The sequence below is a fragment of the Mustela erminea genome, chromosome X (assembly GCF_009829155.1).
Source record: "Mustela erminea isolate mMusErm1 chromosome X, mMusErm1.Pri, whole genome shotgun sequence".
Classification (NCBI taxonomy): domain Eukaryota; kingdom Metazoa; phylum Chordata; class Mammalia; order Carnivora; family Mustelidae; genus Mustela; species Mustela erminea.
Window position 1 is genome coordinate 83,680,390 of NC_045635.1, and position 24,319 is coordinate 83,704,708.

The 24,319-nt window shown below is 34.9% G+C and overlaps 1 protein-coding gene across 11 annotated transcripts in view; it reads right to left on the bottom strand.

Annotated features, from left to right (window-relative positions):
- Positions 1-2,147: 2,147 nt before the first annotated feature.
- ZMAT1 (zinc finger matrin-type 1) overlaps positions 2,148-24,319 on the bottom strand; it is a 35,356-nt gene continuing 13,184 nt past the window's right edge. For 2 of the 11 annotated variants that reach the window (XM_032330694.1, XM_032330700.1), the window contains exons 2-7: positions 22,802-22,908; positions 16,219-16,320; positions 15,967-16,141; positions 14,010-14,294; positions 6,021-6,120; positions 2,148-4,671 (exon numbers count right to left, since the gene is read on the bottom strand). In XM_032330694.1, coding sequence (XP_032186585.1) covers positions 3,357-4,671; positions 6,021-6,120; positions 14,010-14,294; positions 15,967-16,141; positions 16,219-16,320; positions 22,802-22,908 — 2,084 coding nt within the window. In that variant the 3' untranslated portion in view covers positions 2,148-3,356. The other 9 variants (XM_032330695.1, XM_032330696.1, XM_032330699.1 and 6 more) reach the window with 9 other exon arrangements.

Genomic DNA, 24,319 nt, shown 5'->3' on the forward strand with positions numbered 1-24,319 from the left:
GACTTGCATATGACAAGACGGTCAATTCCATTTTTCCCCTAAAGCTGCAATTTTTGAAAACTATTTTCCAAATTCAGCCCAAATTTGCCCCCCATCTTCTATTGAGTATATACCTATGAAGCTAGGTGTTATTAATTTACTTGTGTGAACACTATTTGTCTTACATCATAAGTGATCTTATGTCTAGATGAGTGCATTAGTCTTTCAGACTAAGCATGTAATAAAAATCTCAACATTTTCACATGTAATATCTTAAAACTATGCCCCCTGAAATATATTTTTGTATTGTCTTCTACAGCCAAAAGCATTAATAGTAACACTACTAAATTTCATCTTGCTAGATTCAGCCTCAACTCCAGAAGTAGAGATGATTTTGGGACCTGCATATATATTTAAATATCTTGATTTTTATTATCACCTCCCAGTGCTGAGAGGAGAAGTTAAGAGCAGAACAAATTTGCCAAAGTCAGGCTCCAGGTCTTTGTCCCCAGCTTCAACCAGAAAATACTTTTTGGTTAATAGAAAACTAATTTTATGATAGAGTTAACATAAAGGGTTTTTTTTAAGATTTTATTTTATTTGACAGAGAGGGAGCATGAGTGAGCACACAAGTAGGGGAAGCAGCAGGCAGAGGGAGAGGGAGAAGCAGGCTCTCCACTGAGCAGGGAGCCCAATCCCAGAACACTGGGATCATGACCTGAGCCAAAGGCAGAGGTCCAACGACTGAGCCACCCAGGTGCCCCTAAACTTTATTTTTGTCAAAACGGTTTTTGTCCTAGACATTTTCAAAACCGATTTCTAGAGCAAGTCCCTGGTAACTTTCCCAAGAATGTAGTCAACAGCACACACTTTTCCCTCTCCAAACTTGCCACCCCACATAATTTAAATGATTTTCATGTTAAAATTTTGTATGATTTACACAACGTTGATGAAATTGTGTGCTGCTAATTTTAATAAATCATTGATCTATTTAAGTTATTTGGAAAAGATCAGAGCAATTTGGTGTCTTAGTGAATATTCTGATGATGTATAGTTTTGAATTTCTACCCTCCACCCTTCCATAAAAAATGGGACTTCTGCAAAATAATTCACCAATTCTAAAAATGCTTACAATTCAATAATCTTGTCTTGCGTTTTCTGTGGAAAAGAGCTGCATTTTTTGCCAAATTCAGAAAAAGATCTTGCCATTCGTGTAGCTAATTCACAGTCTATTTGCTAATTCACAGTCTATTTGCTCTGCTGTGGTTCTTTCCCCTCTCCTTTTACCACTATACCAGATGTGTTAAAAAGAGAACCAGGTGGTGGGTATTAGAGAGGACACGGATTGCATGGAGCACTGGGTGTGGTGCAAAAATAATGAATACTGTTATGCTGGAAATAAAAAAAATAAATAAATAAAAAAGAGAAGTAGTAGTGTAGCACCAAATAATCTTATACCAACCAAAGTCTTGTGGAAGAAAAGTTAATTTGAGAGCTATCTAACTCCCTTTCAGACTATACCAACCTGGTATAAACCCAATCAATCATATTATGCTTTGGCTCACATCTACCATTTCAACAAAATCTCAAGGAAAAAGGACTATTAAATGTGTTGGCTACATGCAGATACATTACCATCTAAATTTATTTACCTTTTTGATAAGATTAACACATCAAGGGAATACTATAGCCTATTCTTCCTATTCCTGATGACTCCATGTTGGATTCTGATAATATTCCCATAAAGTCACATGGCAACTTGATGGTACAACTGAGACCAGAATCCTGGGATTTTGACTCCCAGTATTCCTCTTTCTACTGTACCATGGTGATGTTCAATATTTACAGGAGGTGCCAATCATAAAAGAAGGGAGCACCAGTGTAAAAAAAAATCAAGATGAAACATTTAAAGGTAATGTACTCTCACAGCCCTCTCCCACTTGGGAAATTATTCCTTTTTCAGTTTCAAGCTATTTAGTTGGTTGAATTTTTTAACTTAAAACTGAACTCAAGTCTGCTTCTACTAAGCAAGATGTGAAATAAATGAAATTATTACAATCTCACATTGTGATCTCATAAGAGGTACAAATTGCATAACTGTTTCTCCTCTCATTCCCCAAATAAAATCATCTTTGGCTGGCAAATGATTGGTTACACAAAACAATATGTAGAAATTAAAACACTTTATTATAATATAAACATTTGCAGAATATAGACTGATTTTGTATCAGTACTTTTTGAGAGCTTTTTAAAACTATATATCATCTAAACTTACTATAGACTTCCATTTTCACTTTCAGATTTAGAAAATACAAAAATACACTGCAAATTATATTTAACAAAAAAAATCGGTCTAAGTCGCTTCATACATTTTTCTTGAAGAAAACCAAGAAACAAATAGACACACAACAACAACAATAAAATATCAACAACACTAACACAAACCTAAACAAGGAATGGATTCTTTAATGCCTGGTAGTTCTCTCATTTAAAATAGATTATCTCCCATGGGTAAATAATTCACCACCACAGCAATTTGATGAACAGAAGTAGGGACAACCTCATTAAACAAAATTACATTATATGTAAGAAACGTAATTTTTCTTTTAAGAAAATGAGGAAAAGTACCTTGAGGACAAGGCAAATTGAATACTTTTACTTCACTTGGCTTTTGTTAGAGGTTAAAGTTAACTGTTCACTTAGGAAAATTCAAATAACAATTTCATGAAATCAAGCTCTTCAACTTATTTCTTCAACTTAACCTTAAGGGTAAAAACTAAAAACAGTTCAAAATCCAAGAGCAGACTCATCCCAAAGCACCATCTTTCTTCAACAGGTATCCTTTTCTTTTCTGTTCTTGTGTTGGTATGTTGTTCTTTCTCAGAGGCTAGGTTTATGCTTGTTTCTTCCTTCAATTCATTTCCAGTTTTTACACCCTGCCCCCAAACTAAGCTTTCCTGAATTGACAATGACCATATTCACCTCTTCTCTTCTTCATTGGATGTTTTTGTTTTTTGTCTAAATCCATTTTCTAAACTGATTCCTTCAATTCATCCTTAGGCAAATAAAATGAAATGTTCAAATTCCTAAAACAGACTCTTCCCAAAACACTGACTCTGGTCTTTTCTTCAACAGGTTTCCTTTTCTCTTGTTCTTGTTGTGTTTTTATGTTTTTCTTATGTTCTTTCTCAGAGGGTAGGTTTAAGCTTGTTTCTTCTTTCAATTCAATTCCAATTTACACACACAAAAACTAAGCTTTCCTAAACTGATACTGACTGTATCCACTGCTCCTTCTCTTTACTAGATGTTCCTGTTTGTCTAAATCCATATTCTTAGATATTTCTTCTATTAATCTTTGGGTAAACAAAACTGAAAGCTCAAAATCCAAGAATAGATTCATCCCAAAGCATTTCCTCTTCTGTCTTTTCTTCAACAGATTTCTTTTTCTCTTTCTTGTGCTTACGTTCTTCTTTCTCAGTAGGTACACCATGGCTTTTTTTTTTTTTCCGATGTTTAAGCTTTCCTGAACTGACACTGACTTTATCTCCCTCTCTTTTCCTTTGTCGGATGCTCTTGTCCTTGTCTAGATCAGTATCCCCACAACTCTTTTTCCTTTTATGCTTGGACTGCTCTTTCTCTGGCCTTTCTTCGCCTTCCTCCAGGTGCCTTCTTCTCTTCTGATGTCTCCGTTTATGACCTGCTTGATGGTCACTGGTACTGTTTTCTGAAGAGAGGTGCTTGTAAACTTCAGATTCTACACTGTATGGGCCAGAGTTATTTTCTTGCTGACTAAGGCTAAGGGGTACTGGTTTTTCTGAGAAATAGTCTCTGATGGGCTGACAAGAGGTCATGGAGTCTAGTCTTTGTTTGCTGTCATTAGTTGGCAAGCAATGAGGTAACTGGTTTTCTACTGCTTGTGAAATACTGTATGATCCTGTATAGGTCTGGGAAGCCTCCAATGGGAGTTTTTGCTCAAACATTCTATGTTTGGAATCAACCATTTCTTTGTACTTACGGGTTTCTCTAGAGCTATCACTAATCTTTCTAAAACAAGTCTTTGGCTCTAATCCTCTGGCTTTCTGCACTTTGATGTAATCTTCAAGTTCATCTTGGAAAGAATCGTAAGTCCTCTTTGAATGAGCTGGTAACCGGTGATGTAACTGGCTTTCTACTGGTGAAATATTATATGGCTGTTGGTAGGTCTGAGAAGTCTCAAGTGAAAATCTTGGCTCAAACATTCTTTGTCTGGGTCCAGAATCAACTTCTCTGTACCTACGGGTTTCCACAGAGTTCTCTCTTTTTTTTCTGAAACAAATCTTTGGATCTAGTCCTCTGGCTTTCTGCACTTTGATGTAATCTTCTAGTTCATCTTGGAAAGAGTCATAGGTCTTCTTTGAATGAGCTGGTGAACAATGAGGTAACTGGTTTTCTCCTGTTTGTGAAATATTATATGATCCTGGGTATGTGCGGAAAGACTCACATGGGAGTCTTTGTTCAAACATTCTATGTCTGGATCTGGAATCAACTACTTCCCTGTACCCACGGGTTTCCAAAGAACCCCTTTCCATCTTTCTGAAACAAGTCTTGGATTCCAGTCCTCTGGCTTTCTGCACTTGGATGTAATCTGCACATTCATCTTGGGAAGAGTCTCGTGTCTTTGAATTCTTCACTGGATTGGTAACAATGGATTCTCTGCAAAGAAGACAGCAGAAAGTTCTTGTTACTAGGTTATTTTATTATGAATATTTTCTTTGCTTTCCAAAAGATTAGTTTGGAAAAACAAAAACAACAAAAGCCCAAGCAAATTTTTAAAAACCTACTGCAATATAAAAGCTATAAATCATCACTTTTTACACCAAAAAGAAGCAGCAAGCAGGGACAGTCAGATACTTCCCATGTACCTCATGATTTTTTACACACAAAAAAAGGGCTGAGATAAAAGGGAAGATGGGTACAAAGATGTAGACATAGCTGCTACTGTCTTAGTACTTAAAAGGTAAGGCATGTTGGGATATGTGGAAAAGGGTCAATAATATTTAATGCCCCCAAATGGTCTGATCTGAATGTCACATTGTTTTATAAGTTTTAATTAGCTTCTTGTATAGATCTACAAATATAGTGGATATTTATTCTGGAACTCTGAGATTTAAAAAAAAGCGTCTAAATGAAGATTAATCAGACAATTTAGCTCCTAAGTATTCAGACTCAAAGTAGAAATATTTTCTACCAGAATAAAATAATGTAACAGAAACACTATGGTTTGATTTTTAAAGCAACAAACAAAAAATACAATAGTTAAGTGCCCCTCTGTCCTGCTACTTGACTTATCCAATCCCTAATTGTCCACTTAATCCTCTCCTTAAAACAATCAAATAGAATGGAATAAATACTTATTGAGCTCCTATTATATGTCAGGCCAGGCACCTTACAAATATTTTTAACATTTCTTTTTTTAAATTTTTTAAAATTTTTAACATTTCATTACAGCCACTTCATATTGGAGTTGTCAAAAGTCATATACTTGTTAGAAACACAGATCTGGGGATAAAAACATATGTTTATAAAAAATAAAAAATTAAAAAAAAAAAAAGAAACACAGATCTGATATTCCAATCCAGATCTGTCCAACAGCAAGACCTTTGTTCTTAACCACTGTACCTTGCTAGAAGGATGATGACCAGATCACTGTATCTCCTGAAACTAAGCAACCTTCCAAGACTTATTTGAGTTTGTATGGCTCAATGAGAATGGTCCTTTAGCATTTCTCCAGAAAGGACAATGCTGTCTGGTTAGCAGGGGTGCCAATTACCCAGCTCTGCCAGTATACTATCTTGGCTAGGAAAGTCCCTAGGGGATTTAAATACCATCACTTTTAGCAGTATCAAATACTATCACCTACAAATGCCATCACCTATAGCAGTATCCCCTCATAGGGAAATGAATGCCTAGAAAGTTTGTAAAATACATGCAAGGGTACTTGACAGAAGCTCTGCCCTTTGTTGTCACAGGAGCATTTTGGTAAAAAAAAAAAAAATACTTACTTAATTTGGTGTTCGCTTCCTTGCATATGGGACCGGAACATTTCTAAAGATGTAAAGGTGATATTACAAATATGACAAACGTAGGTTCTCATACTAAATGCTGAAAAAATAGAGAGTCCAAGTTAAGCAGATCAATGTGGACACACTTAGAATCACAGAACTGGACAGGAATTTACTGAGATTATCTACTGAACTTTCCCAATTTGAAGGTAAGGTCCAGAGAGGTCAAATGACTTGGTCAAACTCAAAGAGCCAGTTAGTAATAGAGATAACCTCTCGGTGCTCATACTTCTTAATTTAGAGCCCAGAATTCTTTACACTACATCACATTGCTTCTCTAGGCTTGGACTCTTTCTTTAGAAACTGCTATCTGCCTGCCTATTGTTTCTACATCAAAGTGCAGCAGGCACTTCAAATTTAGTACGCCCAATCTCTTAATCCCTTAACCAACCTTTCTGCTTGCTCCTAATTCTTTTTCTGCCCAAGAAAAACCTGAAAGGTCCCAAAAGATTAAACAAAAGCAAATTTTTACTCTCTTACCTGAAATCACTGTAGTGCATTAGTTTATCGAAAGTAATTTCCACAGACAGATTTTAGAAAGGAGAGAGGTTCAGTGAGCCCCACTCTCAGGATAAAAGCTGAAAGCAAGATTCTAAAACAAAACTACTAGTTACCACTTCAAAAGAGTCAAGAACTATAGCTATACGAGCTACCTTTCTATTCTGCTTCTTAGGTAGAATTGAAAGCAGGGGATAAATTAATCTTTATTTTCTTAACTTCATTATTCTTCCACTTCCTTTCTGGTCAGAAGTAGCAAGTTAATAAATTTCATAAGCTAAATATGAAATAATCCCACCCTAAAGAAGAGGCAACAAATTGGTGGCTGCAGTAATTTTAGGGTCAAGAGAGGTCATCTTTTAAATCAAAGAGCAATTTAATCATCCAAAGGATGCTAAACTAATTATTATCAAGTATACTGGCTTTGTCCAAGCAAAGATCATTCATAGAAACAAGAGAATATTGTCAAGGGGAAAGAAATACAATAATATGGAAGAACACGAGGAGTCTGCTTACAATTGACAGATACTCTAGTGGGCCCAGGAGAACTCAGCAGGTTATGCCAAAGACTGAATGAATGACTCCTCATAACTATCCTCTCTGCCAGTGCTCTGATTTCATGCTCACCAAGACACTTACAGATTTAATTTGGTTTCCCATATTATTTGATCCTAAAAAAGGGATACCTAGGTGATAGATCCAAGTTTTAAAAACCTTGAGGACTGAAAAAATATTTATCTCCTCCTACCATAAATCAATACCAGAATGACAGTGTATTAACTTAAATGACAGTGTTTCCCAGACTTCTCTGCTAAGAATTACTTGGAGCATTACTTAAATATAGACCCCCAGTTCCCTCCCCTGGAGAACATGATACACTGTCTCTATGAGAGGGAATTTGTATTTTAACAATAGCTCAGGTAATTATTCTTAGAGAATGTGTGGGAAATACACTAAGGGAATGCCTTTCTTGTTCTTTGATTATTTATCAATGTTTGCCAAGTTTGTTTGTGGTCCAGTCAGTTCCTGATTTGAGGTTTATCTACCGTGAAGATGCTGGACTTCCTGCAAAGCCAAGGTCTAAAGCCAGGACTATGCATGCTCACAACAAACTTTTCAAAAAATTATTAATATCCTTATTTAACAAGTGCAAAAATTAACATTCAGATTTGCTTGGCCAACACCATACATTTTGAGAGCACTGAAATTATGCAAGATAAGCAGGAATCCTGATTTCCTCTAGGTTAGTGGTTCTCAATGCTAGCTACATATTAGAACCATGTGGAAACCTAAAAATATTCATGTTACAGCTCCACATCAGACCGTTTAAATCAGAATCTCTAGGAGTGGAACCAGGCTTTCTTACTTTTTGAAAGCGTTCTTAGATGATTTTTTTATACAGCCATTGAGCACCACTGCCCTAATATTGAGCCAATCTTCATTATGATTATAAACTCAGGTTAGATTTTAGGGGTTTTACATATTTGTTTAGTGCTTATAAAGTATACAGTATACATAATATTCTCCTCAGTTCCTCTTTTTTTTTTTTACAAATTATATCAGAAGATTATAATATAGGTAATATATGGGTTTAGAGAAGCTGTAGGTCACATATGAAAGGTCCAGAGGCAGTTCTGGAACTCTGTGGTCTGATTACTATAACCTTAGCTCTTGTCTTTTTCATACACTGATATTCTTTATGTTTTTCTAGATATAGACATCTCAGAAAATAATATATAAAAATGGTGTAAACACTTTCTCTGAAGATATGAAGCCTATTTATTGGCTCCAAGATCAAAATTCCTGGTTTAATCCTTCTGTAACCTGCCTCCATTATGTTTATATTTTCCTTTTTTAATTGAAATATAATTAATATATAGTGTTACATTAGTTCCAGGTAAACAATACAATGATTCAACAATTTTATACATTACTTAATGCTCACCAAGGTAAGTATACTCTAAATCTCTTTAATCTATTCTATTTCTTATACTTTCTATTCTTCTGTCTTGGTCTGCTCCTTGTCCCTATCCAGCTCTGCTGCCCTCAGCTCTGCTAGGATTCCTTATTTCTGACTTCATTCAGAAACTCAAGCTTCTTCAAATCTCGTACCTTTCAGAATTTCCCATAACCAAACACCTGTGGTGCCCATTTTTCTCCTAATCACAGATCTATCTTATAACTCCCCAGACTGAGACCTTTGTTTTCAAAGCACAGATTGGGGAAGTACCTATCTTTATAGTCTACTGTTGTGGTTCTCAATCTTAGCTTTATATCCTAATCAGTTAGGGAGTTAAAAATCAGAAAACAAAACACTAATGTATAGGTCCTAGGGATTCTAATTTAATTGATTTGTGGGATGGCCTGAGCACTGAGATTTCTAAAAGTTCCTTGCATAATTCTAACATGTAGTCAAGGTGAGAACCATTGGTCTAATAGCTTAAATGGAAAATAACCAATTGAGAGCCTCATATAAAGAAAAATACAGCTTAATGTGAATTTACTTTATGAAGAAAAGTAGAAAAAGTCTAATTTACCTGTTTTTAAATTACAACAGGAGAACAAACATTTCAAAAAAAGGTAACATTTGTTAAGCACCTATTCTGTGATGGGTACTGTGCTGTTTCATTTCATCCTTTGAAAATCCTGTGAAGTAGCCTTATTTTCACTTTACACCTGAGGAATCTGAGGTACAACTGGGTAAGTGACTTCAAACATATCTTTCAATCTATGTTTATCCTTCTATATGACACTGCCTTTCAATAAACAATTAGCAAATAATGAAAAAAACTGTACTTATTACCATATAAAGTGCTAAGATGGATATTGCAGGGTAAAATATAATCTTTTGTCTAAGGAGGCTAACTCATTTAATGGGCTATAATTAGCACAACTCTCAATGAACAGTGAAATCTATGAGGAATCAGAGGAGGGGGAGAATATCAGCAGCCAGACAAGTGAGGGAAGTTATGATGGATCTGGGAGGATAAGAAGGTTTTGAATTATAAGGAAGGCAGATAAGGGCATTCCAGGGGATGAAAACAGTATCAGATATGGGAGAGACAGAAATGAGCATGATGTGTTGACTTCAAATAATCTGTTCAAAAAACACTAAGCACCTATGTGGCACCAAACATCACGCTAGATTCTACGGGTACAAGATGAATAAAATGGGCAGGTTGCTCACAAATGCAAGTGAGAAACATATAAATAAAGGATTTCAATCTCATTTGGTAAAAGGTAAGAGGTATGCTTAGGGGGTATGGGAGCTCAAAGAAGCAGAGGCACTTAGCACAGTATGGGGGTCTGAAGAAGGCTACTGGAAGAGATGATGCCTTAGTTAACTTGGAAGGATGAACAATAGTTATCTTGTTGAAAAGAGTTGAGAATAGTATTGTATGGAGATGGACTAGCATGATAGAAACATAGAAGTGTTTTAAGAACTTCTTAAAATTTGGAATTGTTGTAGAATAAAATATAACAGGACAATATGGGAAAGGCAAAAGGGTGTCAGGTCAGAGAGATGTAAGTGTTATGCTAAGGAGCCTAGACTTTTTATCCTGTGAATTTGGAAACCTTGAAATGCTTCAAGCAGTAAGTGACATGGTCAGCTGTGTGTTTTAGAGAAGTCTCTCCTGCAATATGGAGGATAAATTTGAGAGGAACAAGCCTCAAAGTAAGGAGACCACATGTATGTAAATAACTAGACAAGGCAAGAGATAAGGAGGGCATGAGGTAGAACACAGTAGGGATAGGCAGGAGCAGGGAGATTGGTGAAATATACCATTAAAACTGGAAAAACTAAAAAAGAAAAAACTGGCAAAACTTGGTGACTGATTGAATGTGGGAGATGAGTTTATCTGAAAGGTGTGAGAGGGGGAAGCGTAGAAGAGTGGAAGAGAGTCCTGGACAATGGTGTGGGTTTTAAAATCATTGCTGAGAGGAAAGTGAAGGGAAAAGTAAAGGAAACAGGACGATAAGTCCACAGAGACGGGATTCCAAGACTCTATCAAGGTACCCAGTCTCTAGCTTTACAAAATTTTCAACAGCATCACTCAGTATCCTGAATGTAAAAGTAGAAAATGGGGACTGTGGAACTGATCCAGGGTTGAAATCTTGCTACTGAAGAACAAGAGAGTAACAATGAGGTATATGTAAGGCCCTCCAGGAGGTTGTTACAGGATTGAAGTGTGAAATGATGATAGTGGAAATGTAATGGAAAGGAAAAATAGTTCTAATAAGACTTGATAAGACTTGTTGATGGGCAAGACAGAGGAAAATAAAGTAGTTGAAGATGCCCTCAAAGATTCAAATGCAGGTAACTAAGAAATGGTGCAACAGGCAAAGACAGGAATCTTGGGAAATTTAAGTTGGTTTTAGAGAAGATTATTAATTCGATTTTAGGTATGTTGAGTTACAGGTGAAGGTGAGATATCTAAGTGCAATAATGAAGCTAGAAATTAGTAAGATAAACAAAACAAATACAATAAATAAAAAATACATACATACTTTAGTTCCATATCGTTATGGTAGCCATTCCTGTGCTAATAAGATCTGGGCTGGATGAGGGACATGAAGAAAGCAGTGAGAATGATGAAGACAGACAGAGATTAGGTATAGTAGGAACATATATAAACAAAACAGATGGAAAAAAAGGCAGAGACAGAAAGAAGGGAGAAGATGGGCTGATGAATGAAAAAGTCAAAGTGTCATATATCAAACTGTTTCTGTCTTACCACTTGCTTGCTTATAATATGGGCTTCTGCTCTTCTGTTCTTTGAAATTCTCATTAGCTAATTTAAATTCTCTAGCTATTTTTTTAATCCTCAAATGTTTACTGTTCTTAAAATGGAACAGTCAAAAGCAGGGCTGGAAATTTGTTCTTTGAGCTCTATTATGCTAATGGTCAGCCTTCCTCCCTGGCCAGATGAAAATTTTACCAATATCCTTCCTTTATTCTAATAATCTTGAAACTTCAGAATGCTAACATGACTCTCCCTTTAGTTTTGACCAGGCTATATACACTTCTCATAGCTGACTCAGTTCCAATTTTACCTAATGCTGGTCTTTAAACTAGAAGGTACTTATTTCAGATATCCTCACCCTAGCAATAGGAAAAATACCCTAACAAGTTAAAGCTTGTCATTTCTCCAAACATCTACTACTTTTAGAAGCTCTACCACTTTTTTTTATTTTATTTCTTTTCAGTGTTCTGAAACTCTACCACTTTTATTTCTACTTTTGCCTAAATCAACATTCTTCAAATTACTAGATAAAAACATGGATCTCTATATAACTTTTTGGGATACGTTGAATCACATTAATTGGGAAACTTAAATAGTATAAACGCAGGGTTAGCATTCAATATATCAAGATTAGTAGTTCACTGATTCTATATTAAACTAATTGCTATTGAGGGAGGCCTACTCTGTGCCAGTTTCTATCGCTAGCACTGGAAATACATTAGAGTTAGGTGAAATCCCTTTCCTCAAAGACCTTACACATTCTAGTAGGAGGTAAAGACACATGGAGAGAAAATTATACATGCAGGTTAAGGAAGCACAGAAGATAAGTCTTGAAGGAACAGAAAAGGCTTCCCAGGAAGTAGTATGTTAAAGAATGAGTAGGAATTAGATAAAGAAGAGGAACATGGAGATGTTTCAGGTAAAATGGCAGCATGAAAAAGGGCACAGAAACAAGAAATACGGTAATGGTTTCTGGAAACCATAAGCAGTTTGTTGGTTCTGACCTATACAGATATGGCAGGAAGTAGCAGGGGATAAGCCTGGAGAACGTATGCAGGGAAAGATGATAAAGAGCTGTGAAGCTTAGATTTTTATCCCCAGAAAAAGGAGAATCAAGCGAGGATTTTAAAGTAGGGAGTGACATGGAAAGATGTGTACTTTAGGTGAAACACTCTCATGGTTAAATTGAGGGTAGATTTGGAGAGACAAAACTGATGGTAGGGAGAGTGGTTAGGAGGCTGTGGCAATATTCTAGAACAATGCTTCTCAAAATTTATTGCGAGAACAAATCACCTAGTGATCTTGTCAAAATGCAGTTTCTGATTTAGTAGGTCTGCAATGAGGCCTGAAATTCTTTTTTCTAACAAGCTCCCAAGTGATGCTGATGATGCTGGCCACAAACCACACTTTGAGTAGCAAAGCTCTAGGAAAGGTGTTGAGGGCCTGAGCTAGTATGGGAAGAGTAGGGCTGGAGATAAGGGAACAGGTAAAACAGTCACGGCTTGGTGTTTCATTAGATATAAAAAGTAAAGAAGTTAGTGTTGGGGAATTCACAGTTAACTACAGGTTTCTATTCTGAGTGACTGAGTGGAATTGAAATGGATATGAGGTATCCAGGTAAAGCAGTAGCTGCCCGTTGGAGATATGAATCCAAAGCTTGACAGAAAGGTCATAAGCATACAGATAAGAGATGAAATCAGGGGAACAGCTTAGATCATGTTTGTAGAATAAGGTCAAGAATGGAGCCACAGGAACACCTACATTTAGGTAATGCATTAAAAAAAATCCCCCGAAGAAAACAGAAAAGAAGCAGAGACACAGAAGAACCAGAACATAAGGAATTACATATGACAAAGAATAGGGCTTCAAGGTGGGAGAAATGAACATTTTCACATGAAGCAGAAAGTTCTAGTAAGAAAAGAATTGAAAAATAACAGCAAGTGGAGGAAAAGAAGTGGATGGAAGGGAGAATATGAAAAAGGAATAAAATACACTAGTAGTGAGAAGGTGCCTGTGGGGGGAAAAATGAAAAAAAAATATGGTTAGAAGAGCAAGTGGATTATTCCAGTCAGGATCAGAATCTTTATTGTGCCTGAATTCTTGCCACTCTTTCTAGCTCTTCTGTTAATTCTCCTTCCCACTTCTACCACTCTAAATCATATACTTCCTCAATGAAGGTTTTCTGAACCATGGTGTTTCACTCCTCTAGTTACCAAAAATATGTACACAAAAATTCATGTCTGTAGCCTCTTGCAATGAAGTGTTATAAACCCAACAACTTTATACACTTGCTCCTTCAGTGAAAATGGTATATCCTCATTTGTATTCCCAACAAAGACTAGCCTAGCACCCTAGAGACACTTAAGCCATACTTAGTGACTGAATAATGTAAGCACACAACACTAATTAAAAATACTTCCTTATGTACCTATGATATAACGTGGAACCATGGGGATACCTATATTTGATTCTATAATTAATAAATGTCATCTAAACTTTTCTGAGTCTCATTTTCTAGAAAACCAACAGACAGAACTAGATGGACTCTGAAGTCCTTACTCATCTAAAATTGTATAATACCATCAGTACTATCAACCTACAGCAAACTGATATATACATAAGTCAGTATGTTTTATAAAATATAAACTTCCTATGAAAAGAGTTTTGGGATATTTTTACTGTTTACCATTTGCATCTGATTTTGCTGGAAGAGGTTTCTCTCTTATGTTGTCTACAAACTTCTTTCTAGCTTCATTTCTTTTGTGTTTTTTCCCAACATAATGCTGTTGGGCCATTAATGGACTATTAAAGGAAGCAGGACAGAGCTTGCAATACTTGTTTGGATTATTCAAATCCAAAGCACTGCTGGAAGAGGAAGGCATAGTCTTGTCTTTAATCCCACCTGGAGGAGGCTTGACAGCAAGGGGCTTCAGAAAAGTTGATTCTGCAGAAGTAGTAAGAGGCACACCTGCTGAAATAGTTGTAATGAGAAGTAATCAACATATATTCAGTTATTAGAGCTACATTCATTACAAAGTATTAGGGGAATTCAGAATTCTTTGAAAATTGCTATCTCTGGGCTTTTTTCCACACAGGGCTGTTGGATAAAGGCACTCAGGTTAAAAAGAATTTACTTTTCTGTGGGAATAGAAATTTGAATACAACTCTGTCTTCAGGTTTCTTCAACATAAGTACAAGAAGGAATATTCAACATCAGGCATTGGCTAATTATCTTTATTGGAATAATCAATGAAAGGATGGTTCTTAAAATTAGTGAGGGTAAAACAGATGGTACCAACTTCTAAGCTGGTGTCTTTCTTGAGTACCCCAGTAAGTCTATCCAGTCCAGATTTGTGGTATTTGTATCAAAATAAAATTTATGCAGTTGTTTAAGTCTGTAAAATTATATGTTTCTACAATTATAGTTATTTCAGAGTTCTTACATTTAGTATCCCACATGAGCTTAAATTGATGAGTTTGGGGGACTGAAAACAAGACTTTACAAGATGCTTTCTATTGTAGGGAATATTGATTCCAACCCTCTTTAGAAGACAGGGAGACAAACAAATACACAAAAATTAGACTAGAATAAGTTTAAAAATAATTCTGGTTTAATTTTTTATATTATTATTCACAGTATTCTTTTATTTATTTTTTTATTATGTTCAGTTAGCCACTGCATAGTACATCATTAGTTTCTGAGGTAGTGTTCAATGATTCATTAGATGTTTATAAAACAGTATGTTTTAAGGTAGGGTGAGGCCTCACATATGAGTTGGAAATTTATGTTGGTAAATTTTCCATACTACGCATGCCTTATTCCTAAAGTGTTGAAACTAGTGAGAATGTAGTATATTATTTTTTACAGAGGATTAATTATCTCATTTTTTATTCTAGCACACAAATTTTTCAAAATACAAGTTCAGTTTTCTAGGGTGTACTCTGCCACCTTAGGCCAGAAGCGAGATCTTTAGGTTAGATATCTCATGTGCTGATGACTCAACATCACTGGAAGGAGGAAAGAGGCAATGTTTTATAGTTCTGTGTGTCCTTGTGATCTAGCTTAAAATAAGTACCCATTACTGATTGATGATGTTGATGGCACTTTATATTTATAAGAGGAATGAAGTGAACTATCAGGGTAGAAGGAGATTCTGTAACATTATTTTTTTTTTGCTTATAGTTATAGTCAGAAAACACTACATCATAACTGTATTATAGTGAAAATACTGGTGTGAACACATATGTGAGTAATGTTCTAGGAAGAACTAAAGAAGAAAAAATGAGATTGATGGCAAGGAAAAGAAGAAGGAGCTAAGTGAGATTTTATCATCTGATTAGAAAATGGAGAGCCCAGGCTGCTTTTTGTTGTTTCTTCATAGCAGCATAACAAATCACCTGCTTTCATTTGTATTTAATAAATGAAAAGGGAAAGGTCATAACATTTCTTAAAATTCAGCTAGCAATTATAATCTCCATATTAAATGACAAAGACACAGAAAGAGATTAACTGGGCAGAAGAAGAGGAATCAAGTTATTACTCCAGAGTAAAAGTCTCTCCAGTAAAAAAATGGTTAGCGAAGTTGGAAAAAAAATGATCAGGAGACCCTGTACTGAAGCTAAAGAGGTGAATGTAATCTTACCCATCTCTGGCTGAAATCCTGATGGAGATGCCTGATCATGCTCCTCCATTAATTGCTTCAATTTTTTAGCATGGACTTTTCCTACATAGTGAGACTGAGCAACAATTGGGGAGCTAAATATCATGTTGCAGAGATCACAAAATTTATTTCTGTCCACTACTTCACTTCTATGGACCTGAAATAAGCACAATCTTGTTAAAATGATTTGATAACTCAAAGTTTAGAATTACGACATCAATATAGGCTACTTACCTGAAAATTCCTAACATCCATCTTCATTTTCTTACCAGGCACTTCACTTTGTTCCCCATGCATTTGAAAATAAAACCTAACATTTTGAGCATGTTTTTCACTCTGAAAAAAGATACAATATGACTTCATTTATGCAATAACAGAAGCACCCTGCGTTTACACCTCTTTGGATTTGAGGATAGCACTTGTAAGTTGTAATATATGTGGTGTTGTACCATGTTTATGAAGGAGCTTCACATGCTTTTTTCAAATCTCTGAATCTCATAATGAAAATGCTATAATTCAGAGATCAATAACTTTTATGTTGTTGACAGAGACTCCTGGTGGCTTCCCAATATCAAATTTCTTCTTAGTTACATGTCTTGGGCGGTATACCCAGCTAAAAGACTGCATGTTTCAGCCTCCCTTTCCACAAAATGTAACCATGTGACTAGATTCTGGCCAATAAGATATAATCTGAACCACTGGGTGGAAGTTCTGAGAAATCTCTTTAACATGCTGAGGGATGAGCCCTTCCAACCTTCTTCCCTTCTGTTTCTGGAATTAAAATCACGGTTCCAGCAGTCATCTGGGACTTTAGGGGATCTTGAGGACAAAAGCTAGTTCAGCAGAATAGAAAGACAGAAAATGCCTAGGTTCCTGATGATATCATGGAACTGTTGTCATGGAACTGTCATACCAGCTCTGTGCTGCTTACCTCTCAAAATTCTTTTTTGTGAAAATTTTAAACCTTCTAAGTTAAGCATATTAGAAAAATCTCTAAAAATGTGTAACAAAATAAATAAGAATAACAAAAATGTTGGTGTAGGTAGAAGGGAAACTAGTATTCCTGAGCACATGCTGTGATATAATCACTATCTATAGAATTTTAAATTATGAAATACATCCATCTTGCAGAAAAGTCAGGAAATAATACAGCTGAAGCCCATACCCACCACTCTGTTTTAACAGATGTTAACATTTTGCTTTCTTTCTTTCAGATCTCCTTTTTAAGAGATAAAATTTTATATATATAGTCCTATCTCTTGTTATAAATACCACTCAATATGCTGTTTGTCTTTTAACTTTATGATGATTTTTTTCATGTAAAATTTCGCCACCACATATCTTTATTTTAAAGCTATAGTAATGAGGTGAAACTACTGTACAGAAAGGCAAACAAAGCAATACAATGCTACAGAATAATAGTCTCAAGAATATATATATGAAATTTAGTATATGACAGAAGTACCACACAAACCAATGCAGAAAGAATGGACTGTGAAATAAACAGTCTTGGGACATCAGGCTATCTGTATGAAAAATTGTCATAAACACCCTCCTCCATATGCAAAATTTAATACTAGATGAGTAAAAAATTTAACATGAGAAACAGAACTTTTAGAGGTATTTGAAGAAAATGAAGGGACATATCTATATGATATAAGTGCAAAAAATGGTTGTTTAAACATCTAAATATAAATATAAAAAGAAATTTTAATAAGCGCAACATCCTTAAAACTCAAAACTTCTTTGTCAAAGATTAATTGCCCCTAGTGCTGTGGGTTCGTTTCCATTTCTTTGTGTCCTCTTTAGTTTCTTTCATCAGTCTTTTATAGTTTTCAGACTATAGGTCTTTCCCTGCTTTGGTTAGGTTCATCCTAGCTATCTTACTGGTTTTGGTGCAACTGTAAATGGGATTGATTCCTTAACTTCTCTCTGCTGCTTCGTTATTGGTGTATAGAAATGTAACAGATTTCTATATGTTGATTATGTGTCCTGAGACTTTACTGAATTTGTTTATCAGCTCTAGCGTTTTTTGTCGGAGTCATTTGGGAACACTGGACAGCAACATGGAAAAGAATGAAACTGGACTACTTTCTTACACCATCCACAAAAATATGTTCAAAATGGATTAAAGACCTAAATGTGAGAACTGAAACCATAAAAATTCCAGAGGAGAACACAGGCAGTAACCTTCTCTTTGACATCGGCCGTAGCAACTTCTTTCTAGATATGTCTCCTGAGACAAGAGAAATAAAAGCAAAAATACACTATTGGTGAACCATGAGAGACTATGGACTCTGAAAAACAATCTGAGGGTTTTGAAGGGGCAGGGGATGGGAGGTTGGGGGAACCAGGTAGTGGGTATTGGAGAGGGCACGGATTGCATAGAGCACTGGGTATGGTGCAGAAACAAGGAATACTGTTACGCTGAAAATAAATTAAAAAATAAAATTAAAAAAAATACACTATTGGGACTTCATCAATATAAGAAGCTTCTGCATAGTGAAGGAAACAATCAACACAACAAAAAGGTAACCTATGGAATAGGAGAAGATATCTGCAAAGAAGATATCCAAAATATATAAAGAACTTACCAAATCCAACACTCAAAAAATGAAAAATTTAGTTAAAAAATGGGCAGAGGACATGAATAGACATTGTTCCAAAGATGACATCCAGATGGCCAATAGACACATGAAAAGATGTTCAACATCACTCATCATCAGGGAAATACAAATCAAAACTACAATGCGGTAACCTTTTATCTGTCAGAATGGCTAAAATCAACAAGACACAAAACAATAGGTATTGGCAAGAGTGTGGAGAAAGGGGAACACTCTTGCACTGTTGGTGGGAATACAAACTGGTATAGCCACTCTGGAAAACAGTATGGAGATTTTTCAGAAAGTTAAAAGTAAAACTACCTTATGATCCAGCAATTGTACTAGTAGGTATTTACCCAAAGAATACAAAAATACTGATTCAAAGGGATGCATGAACACTTATGTTTATAGCAGCATTTTTTACAATAGCCAAATTATGGAAACAGCCCAAGTGTCCATTGACTGATGAATGGATAAAGAAATGGTATATATATACAATGGAATATTGCTTAGCCATCAAAAAGAATGAAATCTGGGATGCCTGGGTGGATCAGTTGGTTAAAGGTCTGCTTTCAACTCAGGTCATGATCCCAGGGTCCTGGAATCCAGTCCTGAATAAGGCTTCTTGCTCAGCGGGGAGCCTGCTTCTCCTTCTGCCTGCTCTGCCTGTTACTCCCCCTGCCTATGCTTGTCCTCTCCCTCCTTCCCTCTCTCTCTTTCTCTCTCCGACAAATAAACAAAATCTTTAAAAAAAAAGAGTGAAATCTTGCCAGTTGCAATGACATGTATGGAGTAGGAGAGGGAGAGTATAATGCTAAGGAAGTTAAGTCAGAGAAAGACAAATACCATATGATTTTACTCATCTGTGGAATTTAAGAAATAAAAGAAACTAACTAAGGAAAAAAAGAGAGATAGAAGCAAACCAAGAAACAGATTCTCAACTATAGAGAAAAAACTGATGTTTACCATAGGGGAGGTTAGTGGGGAAATTGTTAAATAGGTGATGGGGATTAAGAAGTGCACTTGTGATGAGCACCAGGTGTTGTATGGAAGTGCTGAATAACTATTTTGTACACCTGAAACTAATATTGTACTCTATGTTAACTAACTGGAATTTAAATAAGAAACATTCAAAAGTTCAACAGTACTATTCTATTTTACATGTGCAATAAATACTATACACTGAGATAGTCTGATAGTATTAACCAAGCTGTATACTAAAGAGGAAAAAAATCATCTTTTCAAGTAGAGTATGTGTACAGAAATACTTTCAAATATATGGAAGGTTATGTATAATTTCAATTTGATAATTTAATAATCATAAGCACCAAACTAACAGATGGCACTGAAATTTAAATTTAAAAATATGTTACATTATCAACAATAGCCAAATTATGGAATGAGCCCAAATGTCCATCAACTGATGAATGGATAAAGATGTAGTGTGTGTATACACACACACACACACATACACACAATGTAATGTTACTCAGCCATAGGAAAGAATGAAATCTTACCATCTGCAATGACATGGTAGAGTTAGAGTATAATGCTAATGAAATAAGTCAATCAGAGAAAGACAAATACCATACAATTTTACTCACATGTGAAATTTAAGAAACAAAACAAACGAATAAAGTGAGAAAAGAGAGAGAGAGAGAGAGGTGAACCAAGAAATAAATGCAACTACAGAAAACAAAAGGAGAGGTAGGTGGGTGGGTTAAATTGGTAATGGGGACTGAGGAATGCACTTATGATGAGCACCAGCTGTTGTACGTACGTGTTGTTCACCAAAAAGTAGTATTGCACTGTATGTTAACTAACTAATAAGAATTATACAAAAATTTGAAAAAAAGAAAAAAAATGGTAACCTATAAAATCTATAATAAAATCCTTAACAAATGGAATTTTAAGAAACATGTACAGCTCATTTTCTCTTCTTATTAAAACCATATTGCTTTTCTTTTCAAGTATGAGGGCTATAAATCTCAGGAAAATAAATCAATACCTAACTCCTAGGGCCAAGAGAAACTGTATTTTAAAATATTCTCATTCTAGCTTTTTAAAATTCAAATGAGAAATTCCAGTGGGGAATGTAGATTCTGTCATTTTTACTGCTTTTGTGTATGTCAACTTAAGTAGTCTACCATTTTGCCTGCTTTGGCAGTGTACAGTCTTTCACTGTAGTTAAACAGAAAAAAAAACCATATTTCTTTTCAAAAGTGCACTCTGGAATTTAAACAATTCAGTTTAAAAGTACTTATTTCATAATATAATAAACTTGGCTCTCAGGAAGTCTAGCTTTGCTCTCTCCAAATTTTCCCAGAGCAGAATAGCTTTTCAAAGGTTCAGAATTCTATAAAATGTTTTTAAAAACCCAGCCTTTCTGAAAAATGTATAACCTTTCAAAGTACTAGAATTGGCAATACTTTAAATATCAATTTCATTTAAATATCAATTTCAATTTATAAAGTGCCAAATTTTTAACTATAGGCTACTAGCAAATATTTTGTAATTATACAATGTGTAAACTTATTTTTGTTTGCTTTTTAATATCATAAATTTTATTTTGCAATATATTTTTATTGCCTGCATTATTTGCAGAGTTCTCTGAAGATAAGAACACTGTATTATTTACAATTTAATCCTTATAACCATCCAAGTTCTGAGGTATTGGTAGTTCTTAATAAATATTTATTAATAAAAATGCTATAACATTACATAATGCTTTATTGTCCTTAAAACACTACAAAAAAAATAAAAAGATGTAGCAATAGGACAGGTGTCCAGAACATGCTCTTACATGAAAAAAGAAGTAAAAATCATATAAAAAATTATATTTTGTTAAAGTGTATGTACCCATGTGTGTGTAGAAAGCATAGTGGAATCATATCAGCAAAAGAGAAGTTAAATAATAGTTACCTACAAGTGACAGAATTATAACTGGATGCTACTTTCTCATATTTTTGTGTATTTTCTATACTATTACTTCATAAGCTCACAAAAAGCTATTTTCTCAAATTTAAATTCAAATGGTTTGAATCACAGTTATCACAGAGTCCCCTTGATTTTGTGTATCTCTTTACTAACTCCAAATCTTTGAACTCTGGGGGCTGAGGATGTACTCGACACTGTCCAATAATTTGATTCATTTAATTCTCATGAGCCTAGTGAGTGAGATTTTACCACCCCAATTTTGCAGGTTCAAGAAACATGCTCAGAGAAGCAAAGTGACTTGTCCAGGGTTACACAACAATGATGGGGTTAAAGCCTGAATGTAGGTCCTCTCAATCCATAGCCAACAAAATTTCCCTATCTGTAATTTATAGTAATTGAATCCCAGTCAACATAAGAGCTGAAATATAGCTGCCAGTAACATTTGCAATGGACAAGACAAAGTGCGTTTTAAAAAGTAAAGCTGGCTTTGTATTTTTTAAAGTAAATTTATCTAGTACCTTTGGTAACCCAGACACTAGAAATGAAAGAAATCCAATAGCTCATCCTATGATATAGAAATGGGGTAGGGAAGGGCAACACCAAATGAAAGAAAAGAACACCGGACTTGAAATCAAAAGAAATCATTTTTAAGCTTGGTCACGCCAATGATGCTACAAAGAATCATGACCCCTCTGAGTCTGTTTTTAAATCAATAAATCAAAGGAGTAAGAACCTTAAATATTCCCTCTCCTAGCTTTAGAATCCTATGGTTCTGCTTAAAAAAAATGTTGGCTAAGTCAAGTGCAAGACTGGTTCATTTTGTTTTTATAGCCCTTATTTACTATAAAGGAAGACTCGAGTTCTATAATATCCCTTCTACTCAAGCTTTATAATGCCTCCCTTATATTTACTACAAGGACATGAAGGATATAGTGGCTTGATGACTACAAAGGGAGGCAGAATGGTGTGAAGAAAAGTAAAGAAGCTTTGGAATAAAAAATAATGATTTTAAACCCCAAATCCCCAAACTTAAGCTAGTAAGTTACTGACTCTCTGAGCCAGTCTCCTCATCCATCAAAGGGAAATAATATCACCTACTTTGCAGGATTTTCATAAGAATCAAAAACAACAAAATAGGAAGTTTATTGACTACATTTAAAAACCTCCTTTAAATGAGTGTAGAGGATAAACAAATATATAAATACATGTATACATTAAACCATAAAAAATAAAATAAAAATATCCTTTAGACTCTATTCCCATTATTTTTAACCTACCTCATAATGTGAAATCCTTTGTGATTCAAACTGTAACACCACTCCACATACATTACAAAAGTTATCTGTATAAAGTTCAGTCTTTTCCTGTTCATTCCAAATCATATCTATGAATAAAATAAAGGGAAGTGAGACTGTATATCATATTAATGAATATTTGGAAGTATCATTTTCATTCAACTATCTTATTTCTTGTGTCACTCAAATCTGAGTGCCTATGAGACTATAGTAATAGCTCTTTGCTTATTGAGGATACAATTCAATATTAAGTAAATTTCTAATCTCTGATACAGGAAGTTAGTTGGTATGATAAGTCTAGTCAATATCATTCCAAAGGAAAAGTTATGGGGTTATTAGTAACTACATGAGCTTCATGGGATGATCTAGAGTACCCATAATGAAAGGCAGGATTAAAAAACCCAGCCTTGGACTTTTGTTTTACAAGAGATAATCCTAATAAAGCATTAAGACTGTCACTATGGCTATGTGACAGCTATGGCTCCAATGTTATCTTCTTTGTGGTGGGAACCACAGAGAAACTTTGGTCATGGTGGGCAGACATACTCCATTGTTGTAAAAAGACTGCATACCCATCTGGCAAAACATGTCTCACATAAGCCCCTCAAAGTAAGGGTCATGTAAGAACATCTAGAAATTATGCTATAGTGTTTCTCACTGTAGTAATAACACATACTGAAACTTTCTGCATTTATGCTTGAGGTCTACAGTTCTAAGTTTCTTAATAGCTGCAATGTATTCTGCCAAAGTTCATTATCTATAAGGTATAAATCACAAAACATAAACATTTTGCTCACCATTTGGCTATTTAAATGAATAAGTTGATACCACATATTCATAGAGAAATGTCAAAGATACATTAAATTGATAAACCAAGCATACTGGTAAGATTTTGAATTTCTCTTTAAAATCTTTAACTAGTAAATATTATAGTTTGTTGGCAAACTATAAATATAACTATATTTATATAACTATAACTATAAATATAACTTATATTATAAATACAACTTAACTACAAATATAACTTATTACCAAAGGAAATTTTCCATTGTAGAAGAAAAAATATAACACATCTAGTTCCCAACAGTAACAAAAATTAATTATACACCACATAGAAAAAATATGCAAAGATATAAATTAAATTTAAAAGTGGTTAACTCTGGGAAATGGGGCTAGAAAAGGAACAAAGGGAGAAACTTAAATATTTTATTCTTTATAGTTATCTTGTTTTAATTTTTGCAAAACACATGTAAAACTTTCTATTTAAAAACTTTTAAATATATTAATTTTATTTTAAGATTTATTTATTTTAGAGGGAGTGAGTGTATGAGCAGGGGGAGGGGCATAGGGAGAGGGGGAGAGAAAGAATCCTCAAGCAGACTCCCCACTGAGTGCAGAGCCCAATATAGGGGCTCAATCCCAGGACCCTGAGATCATGACCTGTGCCAAAATCAAGAGCCAACCACTTAACTGACTAAGCCACCCAGGCACATGTAAAGA